The sequence below is a fragment of the Hordeum vulgare genome, chromosome 7H (assembly GCF_904849725.1).
Source record: "Hordeum vulgare subsp. vulgare chromosome 7H, MorexV3_pseudomolecules_assembly, whole genome shotgun sequence".
Classification (NCBI taxonomy): domain Eukaryota; kingdom Viridiplantae; phylum Streptophyta; class Magnoliopsida; order Poales; family Poaceae; genus Hordeum; species Hordeum vulgare.
The window spans coordinates 621,777,595-621,795,294 of NC_058524.1; the positions used below are offsets into that span (position 1 = coordinate 621,777,595).

The 17,700-nt window shown below is 42.5% G+C and overlaps 2 protein-coding genes and 1 pseudogene across 2 annotated transcripts; 2 read left to right on the plus strand and 1 right to left on the minus strand.

The window, feature by feature from the left end:
- Window positions 1-366: 366 nt before the first annotated feature.
- On the plus strand, window positions 367-3,162 carry LOC123412853 (putative receptor protein kinase ZmPK1). The gene has a single exon (XM_045105798.1). The coding sequence runs from the start codon at window positions 384-386 to the stop codon at window positions 2,853-2,855; it is 2,472 nt and encodes an 823-aa protein (XP_044961733.1). The 5' UTR covers window positions 367-383; the 3' UTR covers window positions 2,856-3,162.
- Window positions 3,163-4,691: 1,529 nt separating this feature from the next.
- Window positions 4,692-11,433, plus strand: LOC123409581 (annotated as a pseudogene).
- A 2,923-nt stretch (window positions 11,434-14,356) lies between these two features.
- On the minus strand, window positions 14,357-17,005 carry LOC123410089 (GDSL esterase/lipase At4g28780-like). The gene is made up of 3 exons (XM_045102978.1): window positions 16,570-17,005; window positions 16,362-16,492; window positions 14,357-15,251 (listed from the first exon to the last, which is right to left on the minus strand). The coding sequence occupies exons 1-3, from the start codon at window positions 16,817-16,819 to the stop codon at window positions 14,541-14,543; spliced, it is 1,092 nt and encodes a 363-aa protein (XP_044958913.1). The 5' UTR covers window positions 16,820-17,005; the 3' UTR covers window positions 14,357-14,540.
- Window positions 17,006-17,700: the final 695 nt, after the last annotated feature.

The window sequence follows — 17,700 nt, forward strand, 5'->3', positions numbered from 1 at the left end:
GGGTCGGCCCTGCTTGATGGTGATGCTGCTCCTGCCTGCCTGCTCGTCCGCTGTCCGAAGGAAACTGCTAGTACATGCACTATCAGTGTAGTGTAGACTCGTCGCCCGTTCAATGGTTCCAGTCAGCATCCAGCTACTACGCCATGGAATCACTGGCTTTGGGTCTGGGGCGACGCAGGCTTGACCCAGCTAGGTACGTCCCCTCTGGGAAGATCATCATGACACTAAGTACTCTAGTTCTAGTACGACAATGCAAGGTGCATCTTTGTACAGTGTCCAAAGCCACGAAATGTCGAGGAAAGTAGCACTAGTTGCAGGTGCAGCACAAGTTGGACAGGACGAACAAGTTGCAGCACAAAGAGGCGAAAGTGAAGCCAGAACAAATGGTTCCTATAATACTAGCCTCCATTTGTGACCATTCCAGAGATCAACTCTTCATCAGTGCCTCACCAAACATGGATGCACGATCCACCCCTTTGCTCCTACTACTAAATTTGGTCCTTCTGTTTCTGCGCGTCTCCGCTCGGGAGTTCCTCTCGCCGGGCTCCTCCATGCCCGTAGAGGATAGTTCCGACGTGCTCCGGTCACCGGATGGCACTTTCACCTGCGGCTTCAACAAAATTTCCCAAACTGCCTCCATCTTCTCCATTTGGTACTCCAACACGGCTGAAAAGACGGTGGTCTGGAGCGCGAATCATCTCCACCCCGTTTGCTTCAAGGGTTCCCGGGTCACGCTAGATCCGGATGGCCGGATGGCCGCAGAAGACTACGACGGCCGCCCCGTCTGGGAAAACAATGTGTCTTCTTCTTCTTCTTCGAATGCCCTGCGAGCTCAGCTGCTCGACACCGGGAACCTCGTCGTCAATGGCCAAGGTGACATCATTCTGTGGCAAAGTTTCCATTCTCCTACCGACACATTGCTGCCCTATCAGAACATTACCAGTGCTACAAAGTTGGTATCTGCTAGCAGGCTACTTGTCCCTGGGCGCTACAGCTTCCATTTTGATGATGAACATATACTCACACTGTTTAATGATGAGAAGGATATCTCTTTTAAATATTGGCCAAATCCTAGTAATGATATATGGACAAAGAACAGAAATGCGTTTAGTACCACCACAGTTGGGTTCCTCGATAGCTCGGGCTATTTTCTTGGTAGTGACAACTTAACTTTGAAGGCTGTTGATTGGGGTCAAGGGGTTACGAGGAGACTAACATTGGATTATGATGGCAACCTTAGATTATACAGTCTAAATAAGATAGATGGAACATGGTCAGTCACATGGATGGCATATCCACAGACTTGCTCGGTTCATGGGCTGTGTGGCATTAATGGGATATGTGTGTACACGCCCAAGCCTGCTTGTGCGTGTGCTCCTGGGCATGAGATAATCGACCCAAGTGACCGGAGCCAAGGTTGCAAACCAAAATTCAATCTCAGTTGTAATGGACAGGAGATGTTTGTGAAGCTACCCGCCACCGACTTCCATGGTAATGATCTTCGATTGAATACCATAGTTTCACTTGATGAATGCAAGAATATATGCTTGAAGGACTGCAGTTGCAAAGGTTTTGCATATTGGCAAGGAACCAGGCTTTGCTATCCAAAGGTTGATGGTTCTATACATATCAAGATTCCTAAAACACTACAGGTCCCAAAGTCATCAGTTCCTCACTCGCAACCTTTTGGTCCTAGATATGTTCCTAATTGCAGTGCAAAGAGTAACTATTTCACTCCATATTTTTCGGATCAACCTAAAAGTAGTCAAAGTGGATCACACTCACAATACTTGTACTTGGCATATGGGTTCTTGTTAGCGATATTTTGTGTGGAGGTAATATTTGTGGCACTAGGATGCTGGTTTTTGTTCGTAAGGGAGGGCAAAAAGTTAATAGGAGTATGGCCAGCTGAGGTTGGTTATGAAATGGTAACCAACCATTTCCGCAGATACACTTACAAAGAGTTGCAGACAGCAACTCAAAAGTTCAAGGATCGGATTGGATGTGGAGCATTTGGTCTTGTATACAAGGGGGTCCTAAAAGACAAGAGGGCTGTAGCGGTGAAAAAGTTGGCAGACATAAACCAAGGGGAACAAGAATTCCAACATGAACTGAGTGTGATTGGAAGGATTTACCCTATGAATCTGGTGAGGGTTTGGGGATTTTGTTCTGATGGCTCACACAGAATATTGGTTTTAGAGTACATCGAGAATGGTTCTTTGGATAAAACCTTGTTTTGTAGCGAAAAGTTACTTGGATGGAACAGAAGGTTTAAGATTGCTCTAGGGGTGGCAAAAGCATTGGCCTATCTTCATCACGAGTGCTTGGAGTGGGTTATCCACTATGACATCAAGCCTGAGAATATATTGTTGGATGAGAACTTGGAGCCAAAGGTCAGCGACTTTGGCCTTGCAAAACTTGTGAACAGAAGTGGATCCAATAAAAATGTATCAAGGATTCATGGAACTAGAGGTTATATAGCTCCTGAGTGGGTGTCTAGCCAGCCAATAACAGCAAAGGTTGATGTCTACAGCTTCGGAGTGGTTCTCCTAGAACTACTCATGGGGGCTCGTGTGTCAGATTGGGCGTCAAATGCCGGCGAGGAAGTGGAAATGGTCCTTCGAAGCATCGTTAGGATGCTTACAGAAAATATGATGCTGGAGGGCAGCCAACAGTTATGGCTTGTTGACTTCATTGACTCGATGTTGAACGGGCAGTTCGATGATCTGCAAGCAAGAACAATGGTCAAGTTTGCTGTGTCATGCCTAGAAGACGACAGTAGGAAAAGGCCCACTATGGAAAATCTCGTGCAGATGCTTTTGTCGGTTGATGAAGATAGTGGTATAATGCAGTAGTATGCTACCAACTATACAAAGGAGTTTGACGCTTTACACAACATGTCATGTATGGTTATTTTTTGATCGAAAACAAGATATTGGGATGTGTGTCATGTATTCGTACTGTTGTCATTACATGGACATCATAGTTGTATACTTAGCAAGTTTCACTTTTCTTTTGGTTTGTGTCTAAACTGGGTTAGCACACTAGGTGGAGTCATATTGGGTGTGCCTTGGAATTCTTCAAGGAATTGAACACTGAGTTGGTTTGTAAGAAAGTTATATAATGCAATGAAAATTCACTAGAAAAATCGGTGGAGTTGGAGCAGCCCAAAATCCACCAATCTATTCTTCCATTTGTTGCAGAGAGAGATGTATCGATCAGCTGCAAAAAAATTCGACCAGTTTGACGTACCTGAGTCCTAGGATGTGATCCTCTGTAACAAGCTATATGCCCGTAGTGAATTTCAATTTCACATTTTGACCACACCGCCAGATATGTATCGTTCAAGTACTAATATTTGTGTGAAAGTTATGCTAGTAACTAATCGATAGTAACTTTCTCTATCACTATTAGGACTTGTTCGGTTACTTCAAATTGGAAGGGATTTGAAGGGGATTGAGAGGGATTAAATCCCCTACAAGTCAAATTCCACTTCAATCCCCTCCAATCCTCTCCAATCTCCTCGTGGAAGGGATTAACCGAACAAGCCCTTAGCGAGTTAGAGTTTTCAATTAGCGCTATTGATAGCTACCGACCCGCTACCAAACTCAGCTATATATAATTACTTTTCTTTGTATTTGCTATTACCGAATTTTGCTAAGTCTTTGGTTCCTAACAGAATTTCGAAATCATACACGGTCTCTATTGAGAGGAACGACCCATCAAGGCACCTCCGGAGTACTATCACTGCTGCTCCTTTCCGTTAGGTATTTATACTGAGATTTGGGTGAAAGGGAGATGGAGAAAGGATAACAAACACAATAGTTAGCCGGAATATACAACCGTGTATCAGATTTAAAAAGAGTTGTAAAATGAAGTTTTCTAAATCGTGTCCCTTAGGTATCTGGTTCACAAATAAAGGAGTTGTTTGGTTAGTTTGCACAAACCCAGAAAACAACGATTACACCACATCCACTTGAAAGGATACCCCATCGATCAAGAGCATCGAGGACCAGACAGCTCCGACTTTAATCAAGAGCCTCACTAATGAAAGAAGTATGCCTTGCACCAACCCTAGCCGCCTCCCCCTCCCCCTCCCTTCCTCGTCGTCGTCTGAGGCAGCCGCCGGGCAAGCCCGGGGCGCCAAGGATGGTGGCGGCGGGGCCTAGGCTGCCCTGCATCTACATGCGGAGACCCGGATCTGGAGCGGCGGCTCCATTGACGAGGCACGGCAGGCTAGCAGCCGTGCAGGAGGTGGATCCGGCGTCTCGGCCGCGTGGGCGGCGAGATCCGGTGGTCGTTGGCGTCCTGCGGCGGCTTTTGCGGTGGCCGGTGCGCGCGATCTGGCGCCTCTCCCCTCCTCCCCTGTTAGGCGTGCGGGGCAGCCTGGTCGGGCCGCGCTTTCTTGGATTGCCGGTTTTGTACAGGAGGTGCTGCTGGTGGTGGGGATCTAGTTCGGGCGAAATCCCTGGTCGGCCATGGCCGACCGCATCGATGGCGACACCTGAGGGCGTCGTTCCCCATCTTGGAGGCGTCGGTATGGACTGATCCCCTCACTTCCCCTTCCCCTAGGTCTCCCGGGCGAAAGCCTTAACTTTGTTGGGCGGCGGCGGCGCTCACGGCGCCATTCCCTTCTTGAAGGCGCCGCTTTGGGAACCTTGGGGCTGGGTGGCGCTTGTGGGTGGTGGGCGATGGCGGTGGTGCGACCCTATCCTAGCATGGATCTCCGTCTGTTGCTTGGAGATGGACTCGCGTAGGTGGAGGTCGTCGTTTGGCGTCATGATGGCGTCGATGGCGAAGGCACCTGCCAAGGCCGTTACCTCAATCTGATCTGAAGATGGACTAGTGGAAGATGGCGGCGACGACACATGTGAGTGCGTTGGATCGGTTTGTGCCCCGGACCCGGTATGTGGCTCGGTCAGGGTCTCCGGCTTTAGATGTTAGGCTTAGGTGAGAGGTCTGGGTATTTGGTTCAGCTTGCACCCCTTCATCATATGAATAGGAGTAGCGATAGATGTTGCCAAGATGGCGGATTCAGACATATTGTTGTACTGCTTTGTAAGGTCCTCGAAAATAATCAATAAAATGACCGCATGCATCTCCCAGATGCAGAGGCCGGGGTTCATCCTCCTTTTCTAAAAAAATGCCTTGCACCAACATAGCCCGAACTACCAATCACACGACAACATTGCCGCATTGACGCCCCGCGACGGTACAACACCGACTTCATGCTTGGGACATGACTGACAGTCGATGACAAAGAAAATATGAGACTTTGCTCCTCAAGTTATTACCATGCTTGCCGCACAGGTCGCAACACGCACAGAAACACTGCTTGCGTCGAGTGTCCAATAATTGAGCCCTATCGGCTTCTGATGAAGAGTTGACATTGTTTACCACACAGGCTCGCTATTGTTATCCTCTACAACCATTTCGTCATCCACATATAGCATGACTTGGAACTACATGAGCACGTGGGGGTGGAGATGCTTTTCGCTCCAGATGAGAATATCGTCTCTTTTTCTTTTTGGGACATCATATGACAGTCTTCTCAAACTACTTATTTTTAAAGTGTAAGTGAAAGTACCATCTGGTGAATGGAAAACGACCGAGCTATCGATGAGCAAGAGGAATTCATGAGCTGAAATGCGCAAAAATAGATGATCAAATTCAACAGGAGAGAGTTAGAGCATGCATCGATATTTGTTGAGGCAAGTTAGATCTTAACTTCTTAAGATTGATAAAAAATGGATGCTATTATAGGAAACGACTAATGGTACACACTCCAAGGGAAGCCATGTGCTTCTATTATAATTAAATAAAAAATCATGAACAGAAATAAATTTGAAATTATTAGTTGCTTGTCCATTCCTGGAGAGCAATAGCTCATCAACGATGCAACCAATAGTTTTTTTTTGTCTTTTTTTTTTTTGGCAAATAGATGCAACCAATACTCCAATAGTTAGTTGGAAAGTCTTTGCCATTAAGTTTGAGGATTGTTGAATTGTACTCCTGCCGATCCACATTACTAAGGCCGTGTCAATTAATATGGATTGGAGGTAGTATGTTTTTTTCAGCTGGCTGATGTATGTACCACGACCATGCCGATGCTGCTGTTGGCCTAGCACTTGGGCCGATGGTGATGGATTTGGCCCAGCTCGCAAGATGAAAGCAGCCCTACAAGTAGCAAGAGGCAAGAGGCATGATGAATGATAAGTAATTAGTTTGCTACTTGTTTGTGACAATTATAAGTATATATGATTCGTCAGTATTATTCAACAGTTTGTGACAATGGTAAGTAATTAGTTTGCTAGTTGTTGGCAAGCTCCCAATCACTATCTGAAAGAAATGGTAAACTTGGCAACATATGGATTTTATCGCTGCAGATAGACTGATGATGCTCACCATTTTTCAAAAAGAAATAAAAAACTGACATCACAGTAACAGTACATGAAAATTCAAACATGAGCATTCGGACAGGAAAATAACAGGTTATGCTTTGCAGCACATGATTCAGTGCAATAATTATGTCCAGTCGTCGGATAGCAATCATAGCATGGCGACTAGTGGTCTTAATTCAGAAAGTTCAACCAGAAGCTTTCCAATCACAACGCTGCTAGTACTCTGGGGGATGAGTTTCAAATTGTAAATCCTCTCAAGCAAGCGTCTTACTAAGTTCCTGATTTCCTGGCGTCCTTGGCTAAAAAATTCCGTGGAAAAACAGTTCACCTCTTTGATTATTAATTGGCTTATGGATCCATCCAGCATTGGTTTGAGACATGTCAGTTCACACATTATCATCTATCGCTCCGCGAGATACACAAATGAAGACTTGAGACTGACGCAAGAACCTTTATGGTGGCCATGGTGCGTAGTGACATATTTGCATACCCTACCTGCCTCAAAGTTTCGTTCATGAAGAGATTCCTATACTACTAAAAACAGATTCATTGTGAGAGAGGATATTTCAAGGTAGTTATCTTTAGTATTTTAGTTCCTACAACGACTACTTCTCATGTTACTAATTTATCTTTAGTATTTTAATTCTTACAACTTTTCTCTTGTTACTAATTATTATCTTTAGTATTTTAATTCTTAAGGGATAATACAAGTTCAAGATAGAAAATTGAAACAAATTAAAGGTGGCTACAAATTTAATTTCACACTTTCTCTCATTTATCTTTGCCCAAGATTCCTTACTACTTTAGTAAGGAAGTACTTTGTATTCAAATATTTTCAAACCTCCTCGCCAGATATCAATGTGGTGCCGAGCGACAAACCCTAAAATTGGGAAAACAAATATTACGAAAAATAGAAATAATGGTCATGTTCCACGTTTTTGTACATATTTAAACAATTCATCGCTTATTGAAAAATGTACGTCAGATATTTATAAAATATTCATCTCATTTAATAATATATTCATTGGGTAGTTTTTGAAGAAAATACACGTGTGCACAAAAACATAGAACGGAAGAAAATGACAGAAAATGAAAATAAAAGTGAAAAAAAGCTGGAATAGGCTAGCAGAAAGTCAGAATGAAAAAAGAAATGTTGCTTGTGGTGGAACCAGCCCATCACGGTTCAGTCCTAAACTTGGCATGGATGCTCGCATAATTCTGTGTTTACTTCTGACTTTTCGGCAATGTTTTTTCAGTGGAGGAGATGTTTTCATCGACTACGAGGCGAATGAGACGACTTCATCAATCTTAAGATATTTTGTCAGCTCGGTCTTCTGTAAGTGCTTATAGGGATAGAGTATATGTGCATGCGTGCGTTCATAAGATGATTGTACTACATTAAAAGCGTCAGAAATAAATAAATAAGTAAACAAGAGAAGCAGAGTAACTGAAGAAAAGAATGAGCCACTAGTGCTGGACAACAAAAACCCATGAGAACTTCTCCCGCTTATTCATCTTTTGCTCCTATATGACGCAAGCGTGACACACTGGAACGAAGTAATTATGTTCGGTAACGCCGAAGTTTGAGCACTTGTCAGAACATGGTTAATAGTATAGCCAACTGCTGGCTATAAGCAGTCTTATAGCTCACTTTATAGCTAGCTTGTATAATAGTTAGCTATAAAAGAGTACTACTTTTATCATATATGGCCCATGTTTCATTCTCATAAAGCGCCTAGGAGCACGTGCTAGAGCTGGCTCTTCGCGAAGAGCCCGCTTCCCTTCTCTCTCCTCTTCTCTCTCATCCAACTCAGCAGAAATATAGTATTTTAATCCTTACAGCCTGCTGACTGTACCTTATTGTACCTGCTCTCACAAGCCACATGAGCTGATGTGTTTCGGTGTCTGCACAGGAAGTCCGACGTATAAGAAATATCAGCAGAGAAAGTTCTAAAATTTATGAAGAACACTTGAAAAGCGCAAACATTCTTTTGACATTTTACACAATACTTAAATAAATATTATGTTTTAAGATTCCCGAATATTTTGAAAATTATGAAGAACACTTGAAAACACGAATTTGTTAATTTGAACAGTTCTTAAAACATGGATATTTTAAAAATACACAATTGTTTTCGAACGCAACAATGTTTCTACAAACAAAAATAAACTTGATAGTTGGACAAAAATTAAAGTAAAAAGGAAAGTAAGAGTAAAACAAAACAGAAAAAGATTGAATACAAAAATAGAAAACGATAAAAGAATTAATAAACTCGGTTCAAAGAGCCTTCTGGAAAGTTCCAAAAAACCAGTGAAATTCCTGAACCAAATAAAGTAAAGAGCCCATTTCTCGTACTGCGAGGTTTCCCCTATGTGTGCGCCCGACACTTTGATGCAGAGATTCCATGCCAAACTAGAAATCCAGGAAAATGCAATTCTTTGTTGGGGGCCTCCTCTTTGGGCAAATCGCACATAATGAGCGACGATGGACCCGCCCATGTAGTTTAACGTACGAGCATCCTTCCAATGTTTGTATAATTTTTTTTCTTTGGTGTTTTTAGTCTCAGTTTTTATTTGTATTAGCTTTCCTTTTTCCTTGTTACCTTTTCCTCTTCATTTTCCCTTTTTATTTTATGAAACCGTTTGAGATCATTTTTATTATTAGTAATATTTCATAAGTTCAACAAAATGGAAATGCCAGTGGCAAAAAAAATGACAAGGTTCAAAATTAAAAAGCAGGATTTTACAATATGTTAAAAAAAATATGTTCATTATTTCTATAAATTCTTCAAGAATTCTTTTAAAATATGCGAAACTTTAAAAAGGTTTAAAAAATTAAAAGCTATTCACCTTACAAAAATCGCATTTTCACTCTGTCAAATAGATAAATATTTGTGTATTGTTTGAGAAAACCGAGTGAACACAAGTAAACCATGAAAGGTAAAAGAACAACTAGAAAACCAGGATGTAGAAATGCCTCAGTCACTAGAGCATCTAAGCGGTAATAGGTCGGCAGATTCGCTTGTCGCTTGTTTTGTGCGATCTGCGGACATTTTACAACACTAGGGGCTCTCTACCTATTCTTTACTTTAGATGGCAAATTTTGCTAAATATCATAGTGGGTTGTGCCCAATACTGTAGCACATCTTGACACTGAGCTCGCATGCTCCCACCGATTTTTAGACAAATCGTTCGCTCACTCTCATGTACGTCCTGCTATTTTTCTTGATTGATTTTAAACATGAATTTGAAATTGTTCATGGATTTATAAGTAGATCATCACAAGTGATTTTTAAAATAGCTTGGGAAAAAATGTTCTTGTATTTACAGAAAGTTCGTGTATTTTGAAAAATGCTCCCGGATTTTAATAAAATGTTCATCAATTGGTTTTTAGCTAATCATGGAGACAAAAACATCTTCATGAATTTTAAAAGTCAAAAATATTAATCTAAAAATGCTGACTAAATAGAGAAGGAAAAAACAAATGAAGAGAAATAGAAAAAAAGGAAAAACAACAAAATAAAGAAGTAAGGGCGTGTTCAGATCCCCTCCAGCTTCTATCTCTACCAGCTTCACAAATGATTTTAACTCAAACACTTGGGTTGCAAGAAGCAAAATTGTCGAAGCTGACCCAATCATAGTGCAAAAACCTGAAAGGTCGGTCGGTCTAGCTAAACCGATCGAAAAATCCGAAGTTTGCCCAATGTACAACAACTTGCCACAACCAAACATAACGATCCGTAGTCCACCACAAAGCCTTCTTGTGCATGTGCCCGTGGAAATGAGATAATCGACCCTAGTGACCAGAGCCAATGTTGCAGACCAAAATCCAATCTCAGTTGTGATGGACAACAGTTGTTTGTGAAGCTAGCCGCCACCTGCTTCCAAGGTATGCTCTTAGACTGAATACCATATATAGTTCCACTCGATGAATGCAATAGTATATGCTTGACGGACAGCAATTGCAAAGGTTCTGCATACTTGCAAGGAAACGGGCTTTGCTATCCACGTGACCCTTGTTGAAAGTGTAATTGGGCCGACTACATTGGTGGTTCTATCCATATCAAGATTCCTAAGACACTACATGTACCAAGGTATTCCAGTCCTGACTCGCAAACTTTTCTTCCTGGATATGTTCGTAATTGGAGTGCAAAGAGAAAATATTTCACTCGATACATTTTGGATCAACCTAAAAGCAGTCAAAGTGGATCACGCTCACAATAATTGTACTTGGCATATGGGTTCTTGTTAACAATATTTTGTCTGGAGCTAATATTTGTGAAACTAGAATGCTGGTTTTTGCTTGTAAGGGAGGGTAAAAAATTAATAGGAGTATGGCCAACTAAGGTTGGCTATGAAATGGTAATCAACAATTTCCGTAGATACACTTGCAAGAAGTTGCAGACAGCAACTCAAAAGTTCAAGGATCGGATTGGACATCCGGTCTTGTTATACAAGGGCGTCTTAAAACAAAAACGGGTTGTAGCGGTGAAAAGGTTGACAGATATAAATAACGAGGAGAAGAATTCCAACATGATCTTAGTTTGATTGGAAGCATTTACCATATGAATTTGGTGAGGGTTCTTGGGTTTGTTCTTAAGGTCCACATGGAATATTGGTTTTAGAGTACATCGAGAATGCTTCTTTTGATAAAACCTTGTTTCGTAGGGAAAAGTTACTTGGATGGAACATAAGGTTTAAGATTGCTCTAGGGGTTCCAAGATCGTTGGCCTATCTTCATCACGAGTGCTTTGAGTGGGTTATCCAATGTGACATCAAGCCTGAGAATATATTGTTGGATGAGAATTTGGAGCCAACGGTTAGCGACTTTGGCCTTGCAAAACTTGTGAAGAGAAGTGGATCCAATAAAAATGTATCAAGGATTCATGGAACTAGAGGTTATATAGCTCCTGAGTGGGTTTCTAGCCAGCCAATAACAGCAAGGGTTGATGTCTACAGCTTCGGAGTGGTTCTCCTAGAACTACTCATGGGGGTAGCATATCCCACACTACTGTTGCGATTCTATATATAAGGTTTTTCCTAGTAGTGTTGACAGAGTAGGGCATGTGTGCAATTATAGTCAGCTCATGTGCGATGTGAGCATATTCTGTACAACCACGTCTACTGTAATGTGTGTGATGTGTACTCATTGCATACAGACTACAAGGGTGAGTCGTGTAGGATTAAACACCTCTACAAAATAGGTATTTTTGCAGAGAAAAATGGTTAGATTAGTTGTAAAATCAACATTGCAAACATTAAATTAATAATAATTTCACCATTACTCACCAAATAAAAGAAGTGAGACAAGTTCATCGACATAAATTCCCATCCATATCTAAGAAGTTTATAGCCAAGTCCACAACCATCTGTTAATATTTGTCCATAATTTCACAAATCACAACACATCCATTGATATAAGTTCACAACCATGCACCCAAATCACGTAAAGTTCTAGAAATCCAAATACTATTAGAAACCGACAACTAGAAAGCATTACCAATTTACAATAGAATAGAAAAATAAAACAAATACTCAGAAAAACAATATAGTATAGTTAGTTGATTAAGAATTGAAAAGAAAATGGATTTCTTGGTTAGGTCAGTGATTATGAGTATCATGTGAAGTAGAGTAAATATAAGGGAGTGCAACAGGAGGAAGAAGGTCGACATTCTTTCAAAGAACCTAGACCCACAGTTCTACTAGAGAATCTAATCAATATCCAACGTCTCAGAGTGTGTTGGAACCATGTGTGGTTAAAATATACAATAGATAGAGTTAGTTAGACATAACTATACATAAATTTTAGGCTGGGGGCTAAGTTCCTCCTTTAAAAAAAAACTATACATAAATTTATAAATCTAACTGGAAAGGAATATAATTTACAGCAACATGTCAAGATTAATGTGGATGCTAGCTACGTCAATGATTTTGGGTAGGTGAGTGAGCGTTGTGGTCGGGGTCTGGTGGGCTAGGCCCTATTGTTGTAGTTTTATTGCCCCAATGTTCCAATAGCATGGACTATAAGCTCCGTTCATGTCTTGCGGGTATTTACATCGATGTGTCCTTGAATCAGCCTATTTTCGAGGCAGGTTGCCTCTTTATTCATACGTTCTTGTCAATAACTCCATGGATCGGTCTTCTCTTGTTGATTCAAGGAAAGTGGCACATGAGATAGCAAGCTTTTCTTTTGTGTTAAGTCTGACGTTGTATTAGTGGGAGGTATGCATCCTGCATGCATGGCACCTAGTGTGGACTCTGATTGCATGAACATTTTTTGGCAATATATTGAGTTTTGAAAAGGAACACGACAACATACAAAATCACTCAAACTCAAGAAAATCTACCATGTCTTGCAATTTTCAAGGAATCAATCAATCAATCATCAGAATTAAAGGCGTTTATTTCTGAACAGACGTTTCAACCATGGTATTATATGAGCATACCACATCACCTTGGCAGGAACCCTCTTCCTGGGTGGCTCGCCATCAATATCACCAGGGTCATCTTTTCTGATCTTATACCGCAATGCAGTGCATACCGGACATTTATCCATATTCTCGTACTTCTCACCGCGGTAGAGGATGCAGTCATTAGGGCATGCATGTATCTTCTGCACGTCTAATCCTAGAGGGCAGACAAGGTTCTTTGCTTCGTACGTGCTGGCGGGCAATTCGTTCTTTCTTGGAAGCATTTTCTTCATCAGTACCAGCAACTTTTCGAATGACGAGTCAGTCACACCGGTCTCTGCCTTCCACTTCAGCAATTCCAGTGTGCTACCCAGCTTCTTCTGGCCATCTTCACAAGTTGGGTACAACAATTTGTTGTGGTCCTGTAACATCTGCTCGAACTGCAACCTCTTCTTTTCTGTGTCGCAACCTCGCAGTGCATCAGAAATGACCCGACCAAGATCATCAGCGGACTCATCTGGTTGCCGTTCTTCATCCTGATCTTCTTCTTCATTGTCTTTCATTGCGGTATCAGCATACTCAGGGAACATAGATCGGTAGTTGTCATCATCGTTCTCTTCTTCTTCATCGTCGTCTTCCATCATAACCCCTCTTTCTCCGTGCTTGGTCCAAACATTATAGCCCGACATAAAACCGGACCGAAGCAGGTGGCTCTGAATGACTCTTGAGGAAGTGTAATCCTTCTCATTCCGACATTCAACACATGGACAAAACATATAGCCACCACCATGCTTGTTCGCATCGGCTGCACCTCAAAAAGAATGCACGCCTTCTCTGTAAGCGGTTGTGCGTCGATCATCGTACATCCATGGATGGCTCATCTGCGTTATACGACAGTATATCAAATACAATCACGATCCTAAAAATTAGTACCGCACGGTCTAAACGAGGAAATATAGTTGCTAACCTTTTAGAATAAGTAGAAATAAAGAGGAAGAGGTTTAAGCGTGGCTCGGGCATCTCATATCGTAGTTGTGTTCGGTGAACTGAAGCGGCATCGCTCTAACACACATTTCAACAAACACCTCTAGTGCATAAAAAAAAATGGAGAGCTAGCACAAACCCACACTCTTCCATCCAAGAAAATGCAAGGAAGAGAGGAGAGGGGGGTTGTGCTATATATAGGCAGAGGACTTTAGTCCCGGTTTGAGACACAAACCGGGACTAAAGGTGGCGCACATGCGGGCTGCACACCGCGTAACCCTTTAACCCCGATTTGAAACACAAACCGGGACTAAAGGCTCCTTACGGGTCGGGACCAAAGCCTCGTGGACGGCATTGCGATTTGGGGCGACGTGGCCGGGACTAGAGGGGGCTGGGACTAAAGGGTCCAGGCCAAAGGCCCGTTTTCCACTAGTAATCAGCCTATTTTCGAGGCAGGTTGCCTCTTTATTCATACATTCTTGTCAATAACTCCATGGATCGGTCTTCTCTTGTTGATTCAAGGAAAGCGGCACATGAGATAGCAAGCTTTTCTTTTGTGTTAAGTCTGACGTTGTATTAGTGGGAGGTATGCATCCTGCATGCATGGCACCTAGTGTGGACTCTGATTGCGTGAACATTATTTGGCAATATATTGAGTTTTCAAAAGGAATACACAACATACAAAATCACTCAAACTCAAGAAAATCTACCATGTCTTGCAATTTTCAAGGATTCAATCAATCAATCATCTCTTCTCGCCCAGCTCCTTGAAGCTGATGGGTGCGGTGATCTTTGTCGGACCGTCGACGAAGAGCGCCTGCGCACTCACCTCGGCAGCCCGCTGGCTGGGGTGCACATTGTCAAAGAAAGCATACGCATCGCGGTCACTGCACAGCGTCGCGTTCCTCATGCACTTACCCTCCGCGCCCAACCTCCCGCTCCCGCAGCACGCGCTATCGGCGTTCTTGAACACGCTCGCTTGGGGGTTGTCGAAGTTGGCCTGCGAGGCGGCGAAGGAGTCGGCGAGGGAGTACATGAGGTCTGGGAGCCTCGTCGGGGCGAGGGCGGTGGCGAGGCCAGACTTAAAAGCCGCGGCGAGGCCGGCCGCGAGACGGTTCATGCCATCGTTGCAGGCGCCCGTCGCGTTCAACAAACGCACCCTTGGCACACACCCCACTGGGCCCGTGTTGATGATCCCGAACTTTCTTGCGCCCATTCGATAAAGGTCAGTGATGGCGGCGGAGTAGTTCGAAACGAGGGTGGCATACAGTGCGGCAACATCGGCTTGGGACTTTGGTTTGGTCTGGAAGAGATCGTTGCTACCGGTTCCAAGAAGGAAGAAGGAGTTGGTGATGTGCTTGGAGACTTTACGTCTGCCCCATACAACCTCCATCTCGGCCTTGGTGGACGCAAAGTATTGCACCTGTTTTGATAATGGTATGTTCTTTCCCGCGTTCTGCATGCAAAACATATATATGTCTAACTATTAGAGTTACAACAGATGCGTGGTTATTTCGCTAAGAAAAACAACCAAGTGGTCGATTAGGTTTGTCAAAACAAATATTTGACTAAGCCATTTATACTATAACACTTAATTTATGTGACATGGAGTTATTGTCGTCGAATTGGTAGGTAAAAACATTAGCAATTAAGGCCTTGTTTGAAACTACTCGGATTATATAATTCAATTTTTATAATTTATTATGTCTTCAGATTATGATGTAAATTATAAAAATCAGATGGACAGATTATTAAAAACTCACAATCTACTCTAACCGAGCTAAAATCAGATTATGAATTGCTAATGACTCATTACCCTTGTAAAGTTGGAAATAGTTACATTCCTGCAACCGCCACCCTCCTCTTTTAAATAAAAAACAAAGGACAGACATGTCATTATGCAATGTAAAACCTGGATTACAGTTTATATAATTTGACCTCCAAACATGCCCACCTAAATTATTTTTATAAATCAGATTATATAATCTATCTTCATAATACAGATTATCATAATTTATTGTGGTTCCAAACAGGGCCTAAATTTGTATTATAAACCACATGGAACACTCCACACCAATACTTGCAGTTAATTGACAACTGTGGTTTGTACACGTGCCTCCATACAATCATATAAGCATACAAGAATATAATCCACGTCAGTCAAACTAGGTCTCGGTCTAATATGGAGTGCTTGTTTTGCGTGTGCAATGATTAGTTGGTTATTACCTAACTGCTCCATCCGTTTCAGAATAAGTATCTCAACTTTAATACATATTTATAGTTTTAAAATAAGTTACTATTAATACAACTTTTAAAAATATTTGATGGGCAACTTGGGATAGGCTTTCCCCTGCTATACAGATACAACACAACACTATATGCCTCTAAAGTACTTGTCAACCGTTTATATTGTTCATAACCAATAAAACCACAGTACTAATAGTACTATACATAACATGATGCTATATCTACATACCAACTCCGTTAGAACAAAGAAATGAAAAGAAGCTGGTATTATCTAGCTAGCACATAACCAAGCATCTGTACATAAATTAAAGTTACTTACGGTGGAGTCGAGGATCCCGGATCCCGCCGAGGCGTAGCTCACCCCTCTGGTGAGAGCGCTGGGGATGAGATAGTTGCGTGATTTCAGCACCAGGTAAGCCAGAGGGCTCCTCTCGAACCCCAGATGCATCGCTGAATCCATCCATGATGTTAACACACGATCTTCACATACATGCATACATAGGGTTGTGAGCTTGCGTGATACGTACCGACGAAGTCGGCGATGTTGTAGCCGTTGCTGAACCTCCCGGTGGCCCTGGCGCCGCCGGGGAAGTCGATGCCGTAGAAGGGCTCGTTGGCCCTGGGCACGTCCTTTCCCGGCAGGTGGTTGTTGTTGCCTACATCCAGCGTCGAGTCCCCCAGCACGAACATCGCCGGCACCACCGGCCGCCGCGCCGGGCTAGCACCAATGGCACTAACTAATGCAAGGCCCAGAAGCACCACCACGAGACCCTTCATGGCTGGCTGTCTAGGAATCCAGATAGCCAGAAGGTAACCTTGTGTATAGCACAGTACAGTGGAGGTGTGTGCGTAGTAACTGGCCGCCCACTAATGGTGATTAAGGTGATGCCAAGAGGCTGGTACTTATAGGCCCAATTAGCACGGTTTCATCGATCGAAATGATCAGATCACCTAGCTTGCTAGTCAATGAAAGTACCTAGTCGATCGGGGAACACTATATAATTGTGGAGTACTACTTTACAGGTGCGCATGTATGCTTCTAAAATATACACACATGTGAAAGTGATCGGATGCCTTCCGGGAAAAGTTGTGGATGTTCAATCTTCTATCTAAACGAGATGAAGGCTACCCCTCCATCACTTTAATTAGTTATACTCCCCCGTTCTGAATTATTTCTTGTAGAAATGGATATATCTAGAACTAAAAATACATTCAGATATACCCATTTTTATGATAAGTTATTCAGAACAGAGCGAGTAGTAAATTAGCATGCTATGCTTAATTATTGTATCTTCGGTCGAGATCTTCTCCTCAACTCTCTGTCTAGTCGATCTCTACGCTCCAGAGATGATCACAGGTTCTTGTATATTTTGTTTTATTTCCGATGATGACAGGTTGATTCTATACATTCTTAGGGGCAACCAACTCAAAGCCACCATGTGCATATAGTACAGCATGATTGTAGAGCGCTGGCATCCAAGAGCTCACCTTATAAGGCGTAGATATGTACAAAAAAGAGTATAATGTAGAGCTGGATCGATCGGCATGGAGTAGAGCTACAAGTTTAAACAACTTCCTTTAAATCTATATGTCCACATCTCCATCTCTTGCTCTCCTTGCTTTATGCATGGGCTAAAAGAACAATGCAGTGGGTGTGG